Source organism: Podarcis filfolensis (assembly GCF_964270895.1).
Source record: "Podarcis filfolensis genome assembly, chromosome: 7".
Classification (NCBI taxonomy): Eukaryota; Metazoa; Chordata; class Lepidosauria; order Squamata; family Lacertidae; genus Podarcis; species Podarcis filfolensis.
Genome location: NC_139603.1, coordinates 76378056 through 76395071, shown reverse-complemented (window position 1 = coordinate 76395071; position 17016 = coordinate 76378056). Strand labels below are relative to the sequence as shown.

Genomic DNA, 17016 nt, shown 5'->3' with positions numbered 1-17016 from the left:
CCTGCTTGTTACATGGTCCAAACGTAATCATGAATACCGTTTGAAGAAGAGATTTGCCTCAGAGGAGAAATAAACAATATGCTGGCAGGCACTCTGTGTGCTATTGCCAAGAGACAGACAAAATGAACTCTTGTTGTTCCTACACACACCCACACCCAAGGCAGAGGCAGATATGGCATAACAAATGCTGAGAAATGTCAGTAGGCGGGCACACCGTCTTTCGGCAGGTGGCAGCAGGACGTGTAGAGACAGGAGAGGGGGGAAACAGGGGCATGCAGCTGTTCATTTTTAAAAGGCAAAGGGTGGTCTGCGTCGCATGTCGAAACCAGAAGGTCGGCCAGCGAGATGTCTGTCACTTCTCGGAGGAGGCACTTCTCGGAGGAGGCATCGAGAGCTGCCAAATGTCATAGGGGGTTGGTAAGTAGGAATGTGCACTGCAGAAAGTCTTCATGGAACAATTGTGGCGCTTAGGGAAGTGCGGCCCCTGCAGTGCTCAAGCCACTATTTTACCACCACTATTTGCTCTGAAATTTCATTTTAATGAACTGACGAAAGAGTGGGTGGCTTTCTAATAGTGGATCAGCATTCTGTTTTCTCTGGAGGTATCCCCAGACGGTCAGTGTTTTGCAGGAAGGATTAGAGTTGGGAAATTTGGGTTTCCGCAATCAAAGTGGATTAAAGCACTCTGTTGCCTCAACGTAACATAACCACTTTTAAAAAGAAACAGAACCTTTGCAGGTAGGGGATATGAATTGAATGGTGCGGAATAAGCAAATGATTAACAGGAAGTTGTGTAAACAGCCTGCAAGCAAATCGGAACGAATCCAGCTCAGATGCTTGCTGTCATATAACCGCCCCACAAACAAATCCCAACGAAAGCTAGATGACAGGCCTGAGACAATCGAATCTCAGTGTAAGTTTTGTGCAAGCAAATCAGGACGAGTGTTCAATGTGTAGACTGTCTGGAGAAGCTGAGAATCTCCTGGTTCTGTCATGCACAAGCCTGGCATGACACCCTGAGGGTGTCAGGTGTGCATGCAGGAGCCAGGCCCTGTGACCAGTAGGACTTTGCAGGACTGGGGCCTTCCTAAGTTCGTTCTGAAGAGGCAAGGTGCGGCCGCACAGGTGAGGCCGATTGGTAACTCACAGCACCTGGTGGCAAGAGCCAGGAAGGGATATAAGGTCAAGATTTCCCTTCGGCTCTTTGCCACAGCAACACATTCCCTGCCTTGGTGCATTTAGCTCCTTGACTCCTTGCTTCTTGATCCTTGGACCCTTGGCTTCCTGATTCCTGGCTTCTGGGCTCCCGTTCCTGCTCCCACCCCGCCATCTTGCTCCCAGTCCCGACGTCCCCGGCCGGGACTTTGATCGCCCGTGAACCAGGCTGTGACATAGGGTCAGCCTTGGCTGCTTTCATTGGCCACCTGGAGTTTGGCCGGCCACAGCTCATGAGAACGGTTTGTGGGGCTACCAGTGTTAGTCACAGTGTGTGAGCCAAGGGTTGCATCCCAACATTTCCGACATTGTTCCGGGGGATACCACTGGTTGATTCACTCCTGCAGCTGCTTCCCTTGGCCACTTCATACTGGAGCATGAGGAGTATTTCCCTTAGCCACTCCCTTCAGCCAAATACCAAGCTACAGAAGGAGGGGAAGAGGTCACACACACACAGAAAAATGGGCCTGGGTCTCCATTTTGCTTACAGGCCACCATCTTGTATTGCCCAAACCTAGTGTAAGAAGAAATGTGGTAAATGCACTTCTACGTTCCGTATTCATAAGAGCCAGTATTAAGCAACTCCAAGCAATACTTTTAGTTTGGCTGCCCCCCCCCCCCGTTCTGTGGAATTCAATTTCCTGTTGAGACATAACAGGTGCCCATTCTCTGTCCTTGCTGGAAGCAGCTGAAGACATTTTTGTTCTGGCAATCTTTCCCAGCAGGATGAATACCATGGCTGTGTCTCCTCCTATTTTTTTCAGTTAATTTGCGGTTATTTTCTGTGCTGATTTTAACTGCTTTTTAAAATGCTTTTCACTATATTGTCTACATCACCTGAAGACATCATATTGGTGGAAGGTGATATATTGTTACTTCCTGCCACCACTAATACCACCACTACTAATAACAATCACAGAATTTTTTTTCAAGAGCTGTGTTTCCAGGATTGTACAGTCGTACCTTGGAAGTCGAACAGCCTAGTTCTCAGACATTTTGGCTTCCAAATGATCGAAACCCGGAAGTCATTGTTCTGGTTTTTGAACGTTCTTTTGGAAGCCGAACGTCCGACGGAGCTTCCACAGCTTCCGATTGGCTGCAAGAGCTTCCTGCAGCCAATCAGAAGCCGTGCTTTGGTTTTTTGAACATTTTGGATGTCGAACAGACTTCTGGAATGAATTCTGTTCAACTTCCAAGGTACGTTTGAATGATCTCCCTGCTGTTAGAAAACCAGGGTATGAGCAAAAGCAGATCTATCCTAGACTTCTGCCTGACTTTCATATGGAATGAGTTTTAACTGGGAGGAAGATTCCAACAATTTGCCATCTACAGCAAGAAGCAGTACAGTGGTGCCTCTCAAGACGAAATTAATTCGTTCCGCGAATTTTTTCGTCTAGCGAATTTTTCGTCTTGCGAAGCACGAAATCCCATAGGAATGCATTGAAAATCAATTAATGCGTTCCTATGGTCAAAAAAAGTCCAAACAAAGCCAAATTTGGTACAACAAGCGTTTATTAAGTGCTCTTTAAAGTCACGCATACTGTAAAGAGCATTTCAAAATGCAAACCCAGAATTTTTTTTAAAAAACAGCAGAGTGGCCCAATGGTCACAGAAAATCATAAAAATGCAGGGGGAAAAAACACAAGCTTCCAGATTCTTGCAAACCCCTCCCCAACTGTTCCCCCAGCCACCCAGCACACAGAAATTCAAATCCAGAATTTTTTTAAAAAAACAGCAGAGTGCCCCAATGGTCACAAAAAATCATTAAAATGCAGAAAAAACACACACAAGCTTCCAGATTCTTGCAAACCCCTCCCCAACACCAAGTCCTTGAATTCCAAACACCCCGACCCAAAATCCAAACCCCCCCAAAAAAGTTTTAAAAGCTTAACTTACCAAATGGCTGCAAAAGAAGTTTTGGGAAAGCTTCAAAAATCACCAAAGTCTTTAAAAACCTCAAAAAAGGCTACTATGTACACTGCGTTCTATGAGTTGCTCCTCGAAGTCAAGTCGCAACTGTATTAACGGTGTTAAGAAAAAGGAAACAAACTTGCAAGACGTTTTCGTCTTGCGAAGCAAGGCCATAGGGAAATTCGTCTTGCGAAGCAGCTCAAAAAACGGAAAACCCTTTCGTCTAGCGAGTTTTCCGTCTTGCGAGGCATTCGTCTTGCGGGGCACCACTGTATAGTTCATAGAGGACTACAGCATTTTAAAAGGGGAAAATCCCTGATTAATCTCCTAATCTAGTTGTTTGCTGCCCTCTTGATCTCACTTTGTGATGTGCGAAAGGCATGGCAAGATTCTTTCACCTCATTATGAGTTGATTTTGTGCGTCAGTGTGAATGTAACCCCTACACAGAGATGGCTGATATTACATATTGGGAAAGACTTGAGAAGTAGCAGGCTCCAAAAGCTGGCAGATAAATCTGGGTGGAATCCTACTGTAAGTCTAGTGGGAGAGGTTTGGATACAAACATGAGTGTTATTTATGGATAGCTATGGCAACAAAGGGCTGCAACGGGAAAGACACGTACAAAACTGCGATCGGCTGCTGAAATATTATGCCATGATAAGTAGTAAAAGTGAGCGGAGACAGTTTGGTACTCTTGGGTGATGGGAGCAAAGGGTTTGCTCCAGCTGTGGGGAAACTTCAGCCCTCAAGATGTTTCTGAACTACAATTCCCATCATCCCTGGCCGTGGGCAATGCTTTCTGAGGCTGATGGGAACTGTGAGAAAAAGAGGTGCAGCAGGAGAATAGGAGTGAGGCTTGTGGGCCTGCTGAGGTAGAAGAAGAAGAAGAAGAGTTTGGATTTGATATCCCGCCTTTCACTCCCCTTCAGGAGTCTCAAAGCAGCTAACAATCTCCTTTCCCTTCCTCCCCCACAACAAACACTCTGTGAGGTGAGTGGGGCTGAGAGACTTCAAAGAAGTGTGACTGGCCCAAGGTCACCCAGCAGCTGCATGTGGAGGAGCGGAGACACGAACCCGGTTCCCCAGATTACGAATCTACCGCTCTTAACCCTTGGGCCTAATGAGAAACGGTCCCAATGCTGAGAGAAATCCCTAAGCAGACTCCAGCAACCAGGGGTACCCAGAATCCCATGGGTTTAGAAAGGGAACCTTAGAAAACAGAAGTGCCAGCGTTATAAGCAGATGGAAACAGGAAGAAGTGATCCTTCAGGTACTGTGAGTCCATGCTGCTAAGGGTCTTAAAAGGCATCCTGCAGTTTAAAAATAAACAAACAAAAAACTATGATCGTCATGATGCCAAGATGATCAAGGGAGTGGAGAAGCCCAGGAGCAGTTGACTCAGTTCTGCTCCAGAGTGATTTTCAGCGTTGCAATGAGAGACCCTTTTATGAGTTTGGGAGCCTTTTCTTTTCCAATTAGAGCGCACAGCTGCTCAAGAGAAAGTGATGCCTGTCTGAGGGGTAGCAGACACAAGGCAGGCACTCACGGCCTCAATGGAGGCCATTGTTCAGGGGGAAATCTTGCCATTCAAAATGCCCAGATGCTAATGGAACTATTTTCTCCTTCATCTTTCACGGTCACTCTTTTCGTTTTTCTAGCTGGGCTCTTTGAATCGAAGCGGCGGCTTTTGTGCACTTTGCAGATGAAGCACCTTCCAGCTTGGGCTTCAGGAATGTCATCTGGCTATGCTTTTCACAAGGGCTGTATCTCTACAGTAGAGCATTTGCTTTGCATGCCAAAGGCCCCAGGTTCATCTCCAGGTAGGCCTAAAAACCCAGGAGAGGCTCAACCCCTTGCAGCCAGCGCTGGTTTGAGACATGGCATAGGAAGAGCCCTGCCGGGGAAGGAAGTACTCACAGAGAGCCAGTGTGGTGTAGTGGTTAAGAGCGGTAGACTCGTAATCTGGGGAACCGGGTTCGCTTCCTTGCTCATCCACATGCAGCTGCTGGGTGACCTTGGGCTAGTCATACTTCTTTGAAGTCTCTCAGCCCCACTCACCTCACAGAGTGTTTGTTGTGGGGGAAGAAGGGAAAGGAGAATGCTAGCCGCTTTGAGACTCCTTCAGGTAGTGATAAAGCGGGATATCAAATCCAAACTCTTCTTCTTCTCACAGGGTGACAAGAGGATGGCAAGGAGATGGAGGGCAATGCACAGAAACCAGAGCAGCAGGACCCATCACGAGAGCCAGAGCTTCTCTATAGACATGGCAGGCTCTCAGGTGTACAGAGCATTGGGAGGTATGCTCTAGGACAACCTTTCTCAACCTGTGGATCCCCAGATGTTGTTGAACTACAACTCCCATCACCCCTAGTTAGCAAGGCCAGAGCTCAGAGTGATGATGGAAGTTGTAGTCCAACAACATCTGGAGACCCACAGGTTAAGAACGGGAAGGGGGTTATTGGCTTGTTTTCTTTTATTGTGTATTTTGCATTCTCATTTTGTATTTTTCTGATGTGAAGCAGCCTGGGATCTTCGGGTGAAGGGCAGTGTGATGATAATAATAATAATAATAATAATAATAATAATAATAATAATAACAACAACAACAATAACAACTTCAGTAAATCTGCACTGAAGAAGCTGCAGGCACACTTCCCCAAGGGGATATGTGTTAGCCATTTGTAGTATATTAATTGCCTGAAATGAGAAACTATTCTCCTAGAGCAGCCTTTCCCAACCTTGGGTCCCCAGATGTTGGACTACAACTCCCATCACCCCTAGCTAGCAAGGCCAGAGCTCAGAGTGATGATGGAAGTTGTAGTCCAACAACATCTGGGGACCCAAGGTTGAGAACCGCTGCTCTAGGAGGCTGTAACAGGCAAGGGCCCCCAGCCCAGCTCCTTATTTGACCAGGTGGGCTCGCTAGCTCTGAGAGAAGGTGTGTGATTCCTCAGCTTAAGTAGGCTTGGAACAGGTGAGCGTCACCTGCCTCATAAAGCCCAGACGTGGCAATCAGAGCAGAGATGCTGTGTCTGCTCAGCTGCCCATGTTGGTGGACCTTGGCTGGGATGCCCCTGGACTTCTATGGGACTGAGCTTTGTGTTGGACTCTGGACTGTATCCTGGACTTTAGACTTGGCCCACTTGGATTGACCTTCGCCCTTGCATGCATGGATTGACCTAAGGTCTTTTAACTTTGGACTTGACATACTGACTAGCCATGTAGGCCAAGAGTTCAGGACACTTTGCTTCTAGCTGTTCTTGTTCTTATAGGTTTACTTCATGACACCAAGGAACTTTCAATTAAATTCTGGTTCTGTGTCCCTCAACCTTCCTTGGATGATTTGGTCAACCAAGGGCCTCTAGAATTTGTTGAGAGCTGCCTTCTAGGTGAAGTTCAGGCTCGCTCTTCTGCTCTCGCAAAGTGAAGCAGGCAAGCTCAGAGTAAGCGGTACGTTGTTTTCTGGACAAGCCTTCCCTTTGACAGGCGGACAAAGGAAGCAGTGACATGTGGAATTGTTTCTCGTCCTCTCTCTTACTATGCTAAGAATTCCAATTTGCTCAACAGCTGCTGTCACAACCACCACCCAAACTTTGATCTGGTTGTTTTAAGCAATGTGCCTCTTAATGCAGCAACAGATGCAGCTGATTAAATATATAAAAATGCAACAAACCAAAGCCTCTCCTGGAAACAAAAACACTTGCCACCTTGGGAAGCAATCAATGCTTGAAAGAGACTTGCAGAGCAAATCAGGCTGGAGGGGAAGGGATGGAATGTCACTGTAACTAAGGATATGTCAACACTTTAGTTATAACCATTTATTTTTAGGATTGCTTGTTTGGCTTTCAACAACAAAATTCGCTGAAGGCTGAAGTTTATGTTACAATGGGATGGATCTTAACTCTCACGAAAACAGTAGGAATAGCCTTCGCTTTACCTCTTCTCTACAGGTGACCTAGAATCTCGGGCGGCTGTCTTACCAGCTCCACCTGCCTGCAGACTGTCTTTCCAGAGTGGCACATGCTCTGGTCATCTTGACTACTGTGATGCGCTCTATGTAGGGCTTCCTTTGAAGGTGACTCAGAAACTACAACTAATACAGAACGCGGCAGCTAGACTGGTGACTGGGAGCAGATGCTGGGACCATATAACACTGGTCCTAAAAGATCATGGGTAGGCAAACTAAGGCCCGGAGGCCAGATCCGGCCCAATCGCCTTCTAATTCCAGCCCGCGGACGGTCCAGGAATCAGCGTGTTTCTACATGAGTAGAATGCGTGCTTTTATTTAAAATGCATCTCTGGGGTATTTGTGGGGCCTGTCTGGTGTTTTTACATGAGTAGAATGTGTCCTTTTATTTAAAATGCACCTCTGGGTTATTTGTGGGGCATAGGAATTCGTTCATTATTTTTTTTTCCAAAATATAGTCTGGCCCCCCCACAAGGTCTGAGGGACAGTGGACCGACCCCCTGCTGAAAAAGTTTGCTGACCCCTGTAAAAGATCTACATTGGCTCCCGGTACATATCTGAGCACAATTCAAAGTGTTGGTACTGATCTTTAAAGCTTCAAACTTCTTCGGCCCTGCATACCTGAAGGAGCATCTCCACCCCCATTTTTCAGCTCGGACACTGAGGTCCAGTTCCAAGGACCTTCTGGCAGTTCCCTCATTGCAAGACGTGAAGTTACAGGGAACGAGACAGAGGGCCTTCTTGGTAGTAGCGCCCCCCCCCCACCAGATGTCAAGGAGATAAAGAACTATATGACTTTTAGAAGACACCTGAAGGCAGCCCTCTATAGGGAAGTTTTTAATATTTGATGTTTTTATCGTGTTTTCATATTTTGCTGGAAGCCCCCCAGACTGGATGAGGCAACCCAGTCAGATGGGCGACATTTAAATATAACGGTAGTGGTAATAATTATAATTATGGATATTAATAATAGCCCAGCCTCAATTTTCTAACAGTACAAGTTCTGCTTATGCACACACTCACACATGCAAACAGCCCTGTGGGGCAGGCTCCCCATTTGAGGAGGCTAGGCAACATGCCCTCTGATGAGCCCTTCCTCTGCTGTTGGGCCCTGGTGGACTTGCCTAGTAGCAACGGTGAACACTAGCAAGCAGTAGTGCCATTTGGACGGAGGCTGCTGCATTAATTCCTCGCAATTCCCTGAAGCAAAACTGCTGTGGGAAATTAAACTGGCAGCTTGCGCCGCTCGAAGCATCGGGACAGATTCTTTATTCTTTCAAAGAGTGTTCTAGAGCTGGGTTCTGGGGCTGCAGCAGCTGCCCAGGTGCTAAGGTTGGCTCAGACTGCTTCCGGACACCCCAAAACACAAGATCTACCTTAGGGGAAAAGAAAGGGGAAAACTCAGGGCTCTGACGGCCAAGCATGTGACTACCTGCAAGAAGAGCGCACCATGGGTAGGCAAACTAAGGCCCAGGGGTCGGATCTGGCCCAATCACCTTCTAAATCTGGCCCGCAGACGGTCCAGGAATCAGCATGTTTTTACATGAGTAGAATGTGTCCTTTTATTTAAAATGCATCTCTGGGTTATTTGTGGGGCATAGGAATTCGTTCTCATTCCCCCCCTTCAAAATATAGTCTGCCCCCCCCAAGATCTGAGGGACAGTGAACCAGCCCCCTGCTGAAAAAGTTTGCTGATCTAGAAGCACCGGCCCTCTGCCAGCCAGTAGCCAATTTTTAGACAGCACTCAGTGTGTGAGGATAAGGGTATTTGCTTGAACGCTTCTACTGTGAGACAGTGGAATCTGCTAAGCTGTGGGTGGAGCCTGGCAAACTCTGAAGTTTACTGGGTTTTCGGGAGCCAGTGCCAGACACCTGAGGCAGTTAAGAATAATGACAACAGTGGGAAAAAGAATCCAGAAGTAACAGTTGGGTAGGTACTAATTATTACATTAGTTAAGGCCAACAAAAACAATAACGTGCAAACTGTTGTTCTCTGGAACTATATTATTATTATTATATAAAACAACATGAGAAGAGCTTTGCTGGATCAGGCCAAGGCAGGAGCGTACCTAGGGCAGGGTTTCCTAAACTTGGGTCTCCAGCTGTTTTGGATTACAACTCCCATCATCTCTAGCTAGTAAGACCCTATTGGTCAGGGATGATAGGGGTTGTAGTCCCAAAAAGCTGGAGACCCAGGTTTGGGAAACCCTAACCTAGGGGTTGGTCAGGTTGGCCCCAGTCAAGGGTGCAGGCCCAAGGGCAGGGGGGGGTCGCACAAATCACACCTCTCCACTCTGTCTCGGAGTGGCTATGAGCCTGCCCACCTGTCTGCTCCTCCACTGCTCTGGGAGGCCAGGTGAGGGAAGTTTCTTGTCCATGGTCTCTCTCGGTGCTGATAAGACTCTTTGCCAAGGACACAAGGGAGCCTAGGTACGTCTTTGGGCCGAAGGACCATCTAGTCCAGCACCCTGTTGTTCGAGAAGCCAACTACAGAGCCAGTGTGGTGTAGTGGTTAAGAGCGGTGGACTTGTAATCTGGTGAACCAGGTTCGCTTCCCCGCTCCTCCACATGCAGCTGCTGGGTGACCTTGGGCTAGTCACATTTCTCTGAAGTCTCTCAGCCCCACTCACCTCACAGAGTGTTTGTTGTGGGGGAGGAAGGGAAAGGAGATTGTTAGCCGCTTTGAGACTCCTTCAGGTAGTGATAAAGCGGGATATCAAATCCAAACTCTTCTTCTTCTATGGGAAGCTGAACCTGAGTGCAACAACCTTCTCCCCACTTGCAATTCCCAGGAACTGGAATTCAAGACTATGCTGCCTTGGTCATGGAGACAGAACACAGACACAACAATCGCTTGTGGCAACTGATAGTTTTATCCTCCGTGAATTCGCCTATATAAGAACATTAACGGGGTGACATTCCACTCTGTCTTCAAGGAGCTCTGAACAGTGTGTACTTTATGTGTAAAAGAGAAAGAGAAAGGCAGAGTCTGTTACCACACAACCTCACGAAGTGTGAAGGGAGCAGAGTCCTCGATCCTATCCCCACTTACCTGGGAGTAAGCCCCGTCAAACTAAATAGCATTTATTTCTGAGCAGCCACGACCAGGAGTGCCCTTAAACCGAGGCAGGATTAACAACGCCAAGGTCACGCAAGGTTCTTCTGCCTTCCATTCGAGCTGCACCCAGCTCCGTCTAATAATAAAACCTGGGTTTTTAAAAAGCAGCCCCACACTTCCTATGGGCTTATTATTTACTTATGTTTGTTCTGTTAAACTCTCTCTCTCTCTCTCTCTCTCTCTCTCTCTCTCTCACTCACTCCTTTCCACCGCCTAGGTCTCAAAGCGGCTCACCCACACAAAAATACGCAAAACTGAAAACCTCAAGAATCTCGAAACAAAAACAAGCTTTGCCCTTCCAGGAAATGCTTGATCTCTCCGGGCCGGCGGCGCGGGAGCCCTTCTGCTTTACCCAACTCCGAAGTCTCAAGCTGCGCGCCCGTCTCCAAACTCGGGCTGCCTCCTGCGCCCTTGCGCCGGAGTTTCCTCCTTCCGCCCGCCCCGTCCGTCCTTTCTCCCCCCCCCCCACCCCGCCCGGTTCTCCCCACTGCTCCTCCCCTCGGCTCGCCACGCTGCAAGGCTGGGAGCGCTCGGGGGCTCTCCCTGGTCCCTCCCTCTCCTCCTCCTCCTCCCTAGTCCTCGACGCCTCTCTCTCGCTCTCTTTCGCTCGGGCGCCGAGGAGAAGTCTTGCGCGCTCCTCCGCGCGCCCTCTTTCGCTTCCCTTGCCCGTCCGCCTGTCTGTGCGCGCCCTCGATCACATGGTGCTTCGAGAAATGCTCCAAAGATGGCGGTAGCGGCGGCCGGAGGGGGAGGCGGCGTCGGCCGGGTGCAGCGCAGTGGCGCGCTGGAAGTTTTGGTGCGCGACCGGTGGCACCGGGTGCTGGTGAGCCTGAGCGACGAGGCGCTGGTGCTGAGCGCCGACGACGGTGGCGCTCCCGCCGCCGCCGCATACAACGGCATCGGGGCGTCGGGCAGCAACGGCAATGGGACTTTCTGCAGCGGGGCAGCGCTGGGTCCGGCGTCGGGGGGCGCCTCGGCCGCCTGCAGCCTTTCCAGCGCGGGTTCTCCGGAGTCGCCGTCGGGGGGCGGCGGCGGCCTGAGCCCTAAATCGGGTTTGATGAGCGGGGTGCGCACGGCTTTCACCGACCTGCCCGAGCAAGTCCCCGAAGCTATCTCCAACAAGAAGCGGTGCGTCAAGGTGCTCAAGCAGGAGATGGGCGGGCTGGGCATCAGCATCAAGGGGGGCAAGGAGAACAAGATGCCCATCCTGATCAGCAAGATCTTCAAAGGGCTGGCCGCCGACCAGACCCAGGCGCTCTACGTCGGGGATGCCATCCTGGCCGTCAACGGCACGGACCTGCGCGACGCCACCCACGACGAAGCGGTGCAAGCGCTCAAGAGGGCGGGCAAGGAGGTGGCGCTGGAAGGTAAGGGGTTAACAGGGCCAAGTCCTGCAAAGTTTCCTAAGAAAGAGACGGGGCGGTGGGGCGGCGGGGGGGGGAGGAATAGTGAGCTGGTGGAGCGCACAGCCCTGGCCCCCCAAATCGTGAAACGCTTCGCGCGTGTGTTCTGTGTATGAAGAGAAAGCCTTGTCTTTGGTTTAAATCTGGCCTGTGCGCCAGAGGCGCTCTTCACATGCCGAGAGGCGCTCTTGCGCTTTTAATCGCTTTGAGTGAAAGGCACCCGGGATGGACTGGGGGCAACGTCGGGTCCACCTGCCGGGGGTGCGTGGGAATGTGTGTGCGCGCGCGCGCGGACGCCGCTCTGACTTTGCAAAGCATTTCGCCCGTTGGCATCGGAAACGGCATTGGAAGGCAGTTGGCTGCACTTGCTTGCAGAAACACCCACGGTATAGTGTTTGCCTGTGGTGTTTGGCGATAGCCGGGGTGGGTGCCTTCTACATACAGCTGCACTCGCAACTTGCCGTGGCCAGGGATGATGGGAGTTGTAGTCCAGTAACATCTGTCGGGCCCCACTTTGGCTAACGTTGCTGTACTCACCCCCGTGGTGCAGCCTGTTGCCTGTCAGTCGACAAGTTTGGCGGGGCTTGCTCACGAGTAAATGAGTGGTGGATCATCCCCCTAAGGGCGTGTGTGCTAAAGAAAGGCTTCCGGTTTAAGTTCTTTGTTACGCTGAATGTTTATCTTTTCAAGATACATAGTAATAATAAAAATAAATGAGAAAAACGAAAGGCGTTGGATTTTGCCGTGCTCGGAGCCCTTTGGGAACTGGCAAGGTGGGTTTTGAAGCTACTGCTGCAGGACTAGCACTTCCTAACCCGAGCTGGTTGAACATGTCTTATCATTCTCTTGCTGGTATTGAGCGTCCACCCTGAAAACACATTATGGTGTTAAGTTCCTAGGATATAGTTTGTTATTACTGCACAGGTGAGGAAAGCCATGTGTTCTTTGCCTGGCTGTATTAAGGTGTTTGGGCTTGAAGCAAAATACACAATTAGGGGCTAATCCCCTAATTGGAGCCTGCAGTCCTAAGCACACACTTACCTGGGAGAAATGAACCCGACAGAACAGGATGAGATTTACTACCAAGTAAACACACATAGGATTGTTCTATAAACTGAGATTGGAAAGGACCTCTCTGTTTCTTTCTGAGAAACCGTTCCTGGTTTGTGCATGTGTGGAGCCTTCTTTGGAGCAGCAGGAAGAACAGGCAGCAGGGAAAGTGTTAAGTGTGTCCCCCCCCCAGCGTTGTCCTCTCTGCAACCCGCCCCCCCCCCCCGCAACCTCTGCTCCCAATTGCTCACTCCAGATTCTGGTTTTGGATTGTAGAAAGAAGAGAGAGAGGAAAATTAGGGGAAAGCTGCCTGTTTGTATGTGCAGTGTTGCCTTGCATAGTATGGTGGTTAGATTGCTGGACTAGGAGGCTTGGAGGCCAGGTTTCAAATCCCCACCTTCAGCCATGACCTTCAGCCATGACCAACTTTGCAACCTTGGGCCAAATAACCTCTCAGCTCAGCCTACCTAACAGGATTGTTGTGTGAGCATAAAATTGAGGAGGGAAGACAACCGTGTCTTTATCTCCTCGGAGGGATATCAAAATAATCAGTAGATAAAAGTACAAAAATGAAATGAGAGACAGTCTAGAGCAGGCATCCCCAACCTGCGGCCCTCCAGATGTTTTGGCCTACAACTCCCACGATCCCTAGCTAACAGGACCAGTGGTCAGGGATGATGGGAATTGTAGTCCAAAACATCTGGAGGGCCAAAGGTTGGGGGTTCCTGGTTTAGAGGTAGAATATGCCAGGACAAAAGTCAAGGGTAGACAGGAATTTTCAAGCCTTCGTATGTGAATATTGAAACGACACAGTGTGTGTAAAAAGCATGAGGATTTGTTTCATCTGAATAGGGGGAAACAGCTGAGCAAAGATACCTTCAGTGTTAAGTTTGACAGCCTCTCACAGCCATTTGCAAGCACATCTAGAAAAACAGGATTAGGGGCTTCAGCAAAGGTAAAGAGAGGTGGGTTTGTTTGTTTATTTATTTACTTAAAAAGAAAAAGGATGACAATTGGGAGATGCTTTCGGAAGATCCCTCTGCTGTCCCCCCCCCCCCAACCCTGTGTGACACCTTGTAAGTTAATAAGGGGTTAACTTCTAGAACTTTGCCATCTTATCTGCTGAAACAGAGAACAGTGGGTCAGATCAGGTCTTTCTGGCAAGGTGTGTAGTAGATAAAGCAAGCTTGGCTCGATACTTTTGGTTTCCTCATATCCAAGGAGCACTGTTCATTTACACTACTCTAAAGTTCAGCTCTTTTTGCAAGTGTCTGTCTGTCCGCCCCCACAACTGAAAACATGAATGCAGATGTTGGAACGGCATTGGCTAAGAAGGTGCTGCTATATGCTGCGTGCAAAACAGTTTGCTTTTTTACCCTGCTGTCAACAAACCCTCCAGGCCTCCTACATTTTAAAAAAGGCCGTCTTACGGCCCAGTGATATTTAATCGCGAGGTGAGGTTTCCTTCCAAATAAGAGCATGCAAGATTTAGTGGCGCTTGGGAGAAGTCGTTCAGGTCACAAACGTGAGCACCCATCCCTCTCCAGACTCACAGAGATTAAGGGTTGTGCAACTCTACATTCAAAGCTTGATCAGAGATGAGTGACAAGGTTGTCCTGCGTGCTCTGTTCGAGCAGGAGCAGTCTGTGTGATAAGCAAAGGTTAACAGTGTTCTCCTGCAAGGGCACTGCCCTGTGGACCAAAGTTGAGGAAATCACAACTTTGGGTGTGCAAAACCTCCGCTTAGTGCCCTCCAGCTGTTTTGGGCTAGAACTCGCATAGGGCTTAGCTAATGTGGCTGATTCATGGATGGTGGGGGCTGTAGTCCAACACAATATGGACACCACCATGTTAGAGAAGACTGGGGGTAAGAGAACAGAGATGATAATTGTCAGCCCTCAAGAGAGATTATAAGGGATGCGGGTGGCACTGTGGGTTAAAACACAGAGACTAGGACTTGCCGATCAGAAGGTCGGTGGTTCGAATCCCCGCAACGGGGTGAGCTCCCGTTGCTCAGTCCCTGCTCCTGCCAACCTAGCAATTCGAAAGCACGTCAGAGTGTAAGTAGATAAATAGGTACCACTCTGGCAGGAAGGTAGACGACGTTTCCATGTGCTGCTCTGGTTCGCCAGAAGCGGCTTCGTCATGCTGGCCACATGACCCGGAAGCTGTATGCCGGCTCCCTTGGCCAGTAAAGCGAGATGAGCGCCACAACCCCAGAGTCGGTCACGACTGGACCTAATGGTCAGGGGTCCCTTTACCTTTAAGAGAGATTATGGGAATCTTTGTCTTATTTGCCCCTCCTTCCCTAACTTTGAAAACTATGGACCGCATTTTTAAAAGGTTTCTGAAATGTTGCTGCTCTCTTCTAGGTGTTTGTCAAAAGTAAGCTGTGAGCGCAGACCCCCAGGAGCCAAAAAGTTGCAGGAACAAAACATCCATTTTGTGTTTTTTTTTAGAGAGGAAATGCCCTTGGTGATAACTTGCTTGCACACACGAGTTCATTGTCCTAGAAATTCCCGACCTCCAGTTCGTTGGCATTTGTGAAGAAGGTTGACAGGCAAAATGCCACTCGAATTCTCCTGTCTTCTTTTGAAAAAGGGTTGCTCAAATATATGGCAGCACTTGAAGCCTTGAAAAATGATTGGAACAGAATGATGGAGTAACCGTGCTTCAGGAAGTTATAGAGCTCGTAAAACCTTCTCTGTAGTTGGATCAGCTGAGCACGGGGTTCGAGTTTGCAAGCTTTTGTGTTTCATAGAACTCCTCATGAGGTGGAGTCATATGTTCTAAGAGACTACACAGGCATCTGCGCCCTCCCCCTTCCCGTCTAGAGATTTAATCCTCTGTTGAAACTTTAGTGATGCTATGAAAGCCATGTGGGCCAGAACAAAATCAACACACACCTGTTGCATTAAACAGAAGCTTGGTATGCAGAAGGAAGCACATGAAATGTTATTCATCATTCAGGATCATCTACGAGTGTTAGCAGATCCAGCTGATGTGAAATGCATAGGAGCAGGAAGCAGTAAAAAGTTGACCACCCCAAGAGAACCTAACTAGCTGACCAGGTGAACCGTTGTTACTGGTATTGTTAGTAAGGAAGAAGAAAAACTGTGGATTCATGTGTTCAGTGACAAGCGGCTTTAATGAAAACTTTGGAAGTTGAAGAGTTGTAGGTAGCTTGAATATGTCCTTCACAACACAGTCAACATGATTTGCATATGCAGTCATACCTCGGATCTCTAACGCCTTGGTAGTCGTCCATTTTGGCTCCCGAACGCCACAAACCCGGAAGTGAGTGTTCCGGTTTGCGAACATTCTTTGGAACCTGAACGTCTGACAGGGCCTCCGATTGGTTGCAGGAGCTTCGGAATTTTCGGAAGCTGTACATCCGGCGCTTCTTCTGATTGGCTGCAGGACACTCCTACAGCCAATTGGAAGCCACACTTTGGTTTTCAAACGGTTCTGGGGGTTGAACGGACTCCCGGAACGCATTCTGTTCGTAAACCAAGGTACTACTGTATTGTTGTCCACCCCCACATTTTTCCTTCACAAAAATCCTGTAAGGTAGACTTGGCTAAGTATTGGTGAATGGCCCAAGATGACAGAATGAGTTTTGAGGTTGATCAGGAACTGAACTGTGTTTGCTTTCTTCACTGCACTGTACTGTGGGAACTGTGGAACATATTGCAATCCTATGTATGTCTAATTGCAAATAAGCCCCAAAGAGTTTAATGGGACATGCTCTCTAGCAGGTGTGTTTAGGATGGCACCAGGAGGCTAAAATACCATCCGTGGTTTGTTTTTGCAGTAAGCCCAATTGAACCCAGTGGGACTTATTTCTGAGTAAGCATGCATAGAACTGGAATGCAGCTTACTCTGGATTTGGGCTGTTGTTGAGCTGATTTGCAGTGAATCATCTGAAAGGTTATCAATGGCTATGTTCTGCCTCAACTGTCAGAGCCATTAGGTAATTAATGGGATTTCAGTTTAGAGATGGTGTTTAAAGTCTATTCAGGAGCTTGTGCCATGGGGGGGCCTCTTCAAGGAAAGTTGTAGAAGTTTGTTTCGCATGCACGTTTTGCATGCACTCCCAGTACGTTTCTGAGCACAATTCAAAGTGTTGGTGCTGACCTTTAAAGCCCTAAACGGCCTCGGTCCAGTATACCTGGAGGAGTGTCTCCACCCCCATCGTTCAGCCTGGACACTGAGATCCAGTGCCGAGGGCCTTCTGGCGGTTCCCTCATTGCGAGAAGTGAGGTTACAGGGAACCAGGCAGAGGGCCTTCTCGGTAGTGGCACCCGCGCTATGGAACACCCTCCCTTCAGATGTGAAGGAAATAAGCAG

General features: G+C 48.8%; 1 protein-coding gene across 1 annotated transcript in view; it reads left to right on the top strand.

Moving 5' to 3' along the window:
* Window positions 1–10703: 10703 nt before the first annotated feature.
* SNTB1 (syntrophin beta 1) overlaps window positions 10704–17016 on the top strand; it is a 107338-nt gene continuing 101025 nt past the window's right edge. The window contains exon 1 of the mRNA XM_083622097.1: window positions 10704–11579. Coding sequence (XP_083478223.1) covers window positions 10937–11579 — 643 coding nt within the window. The 5' untranslated portion in view covers window positions 10704–10936. The remainder of the gene's footprint in view (window positions 11580–17016) is intronic.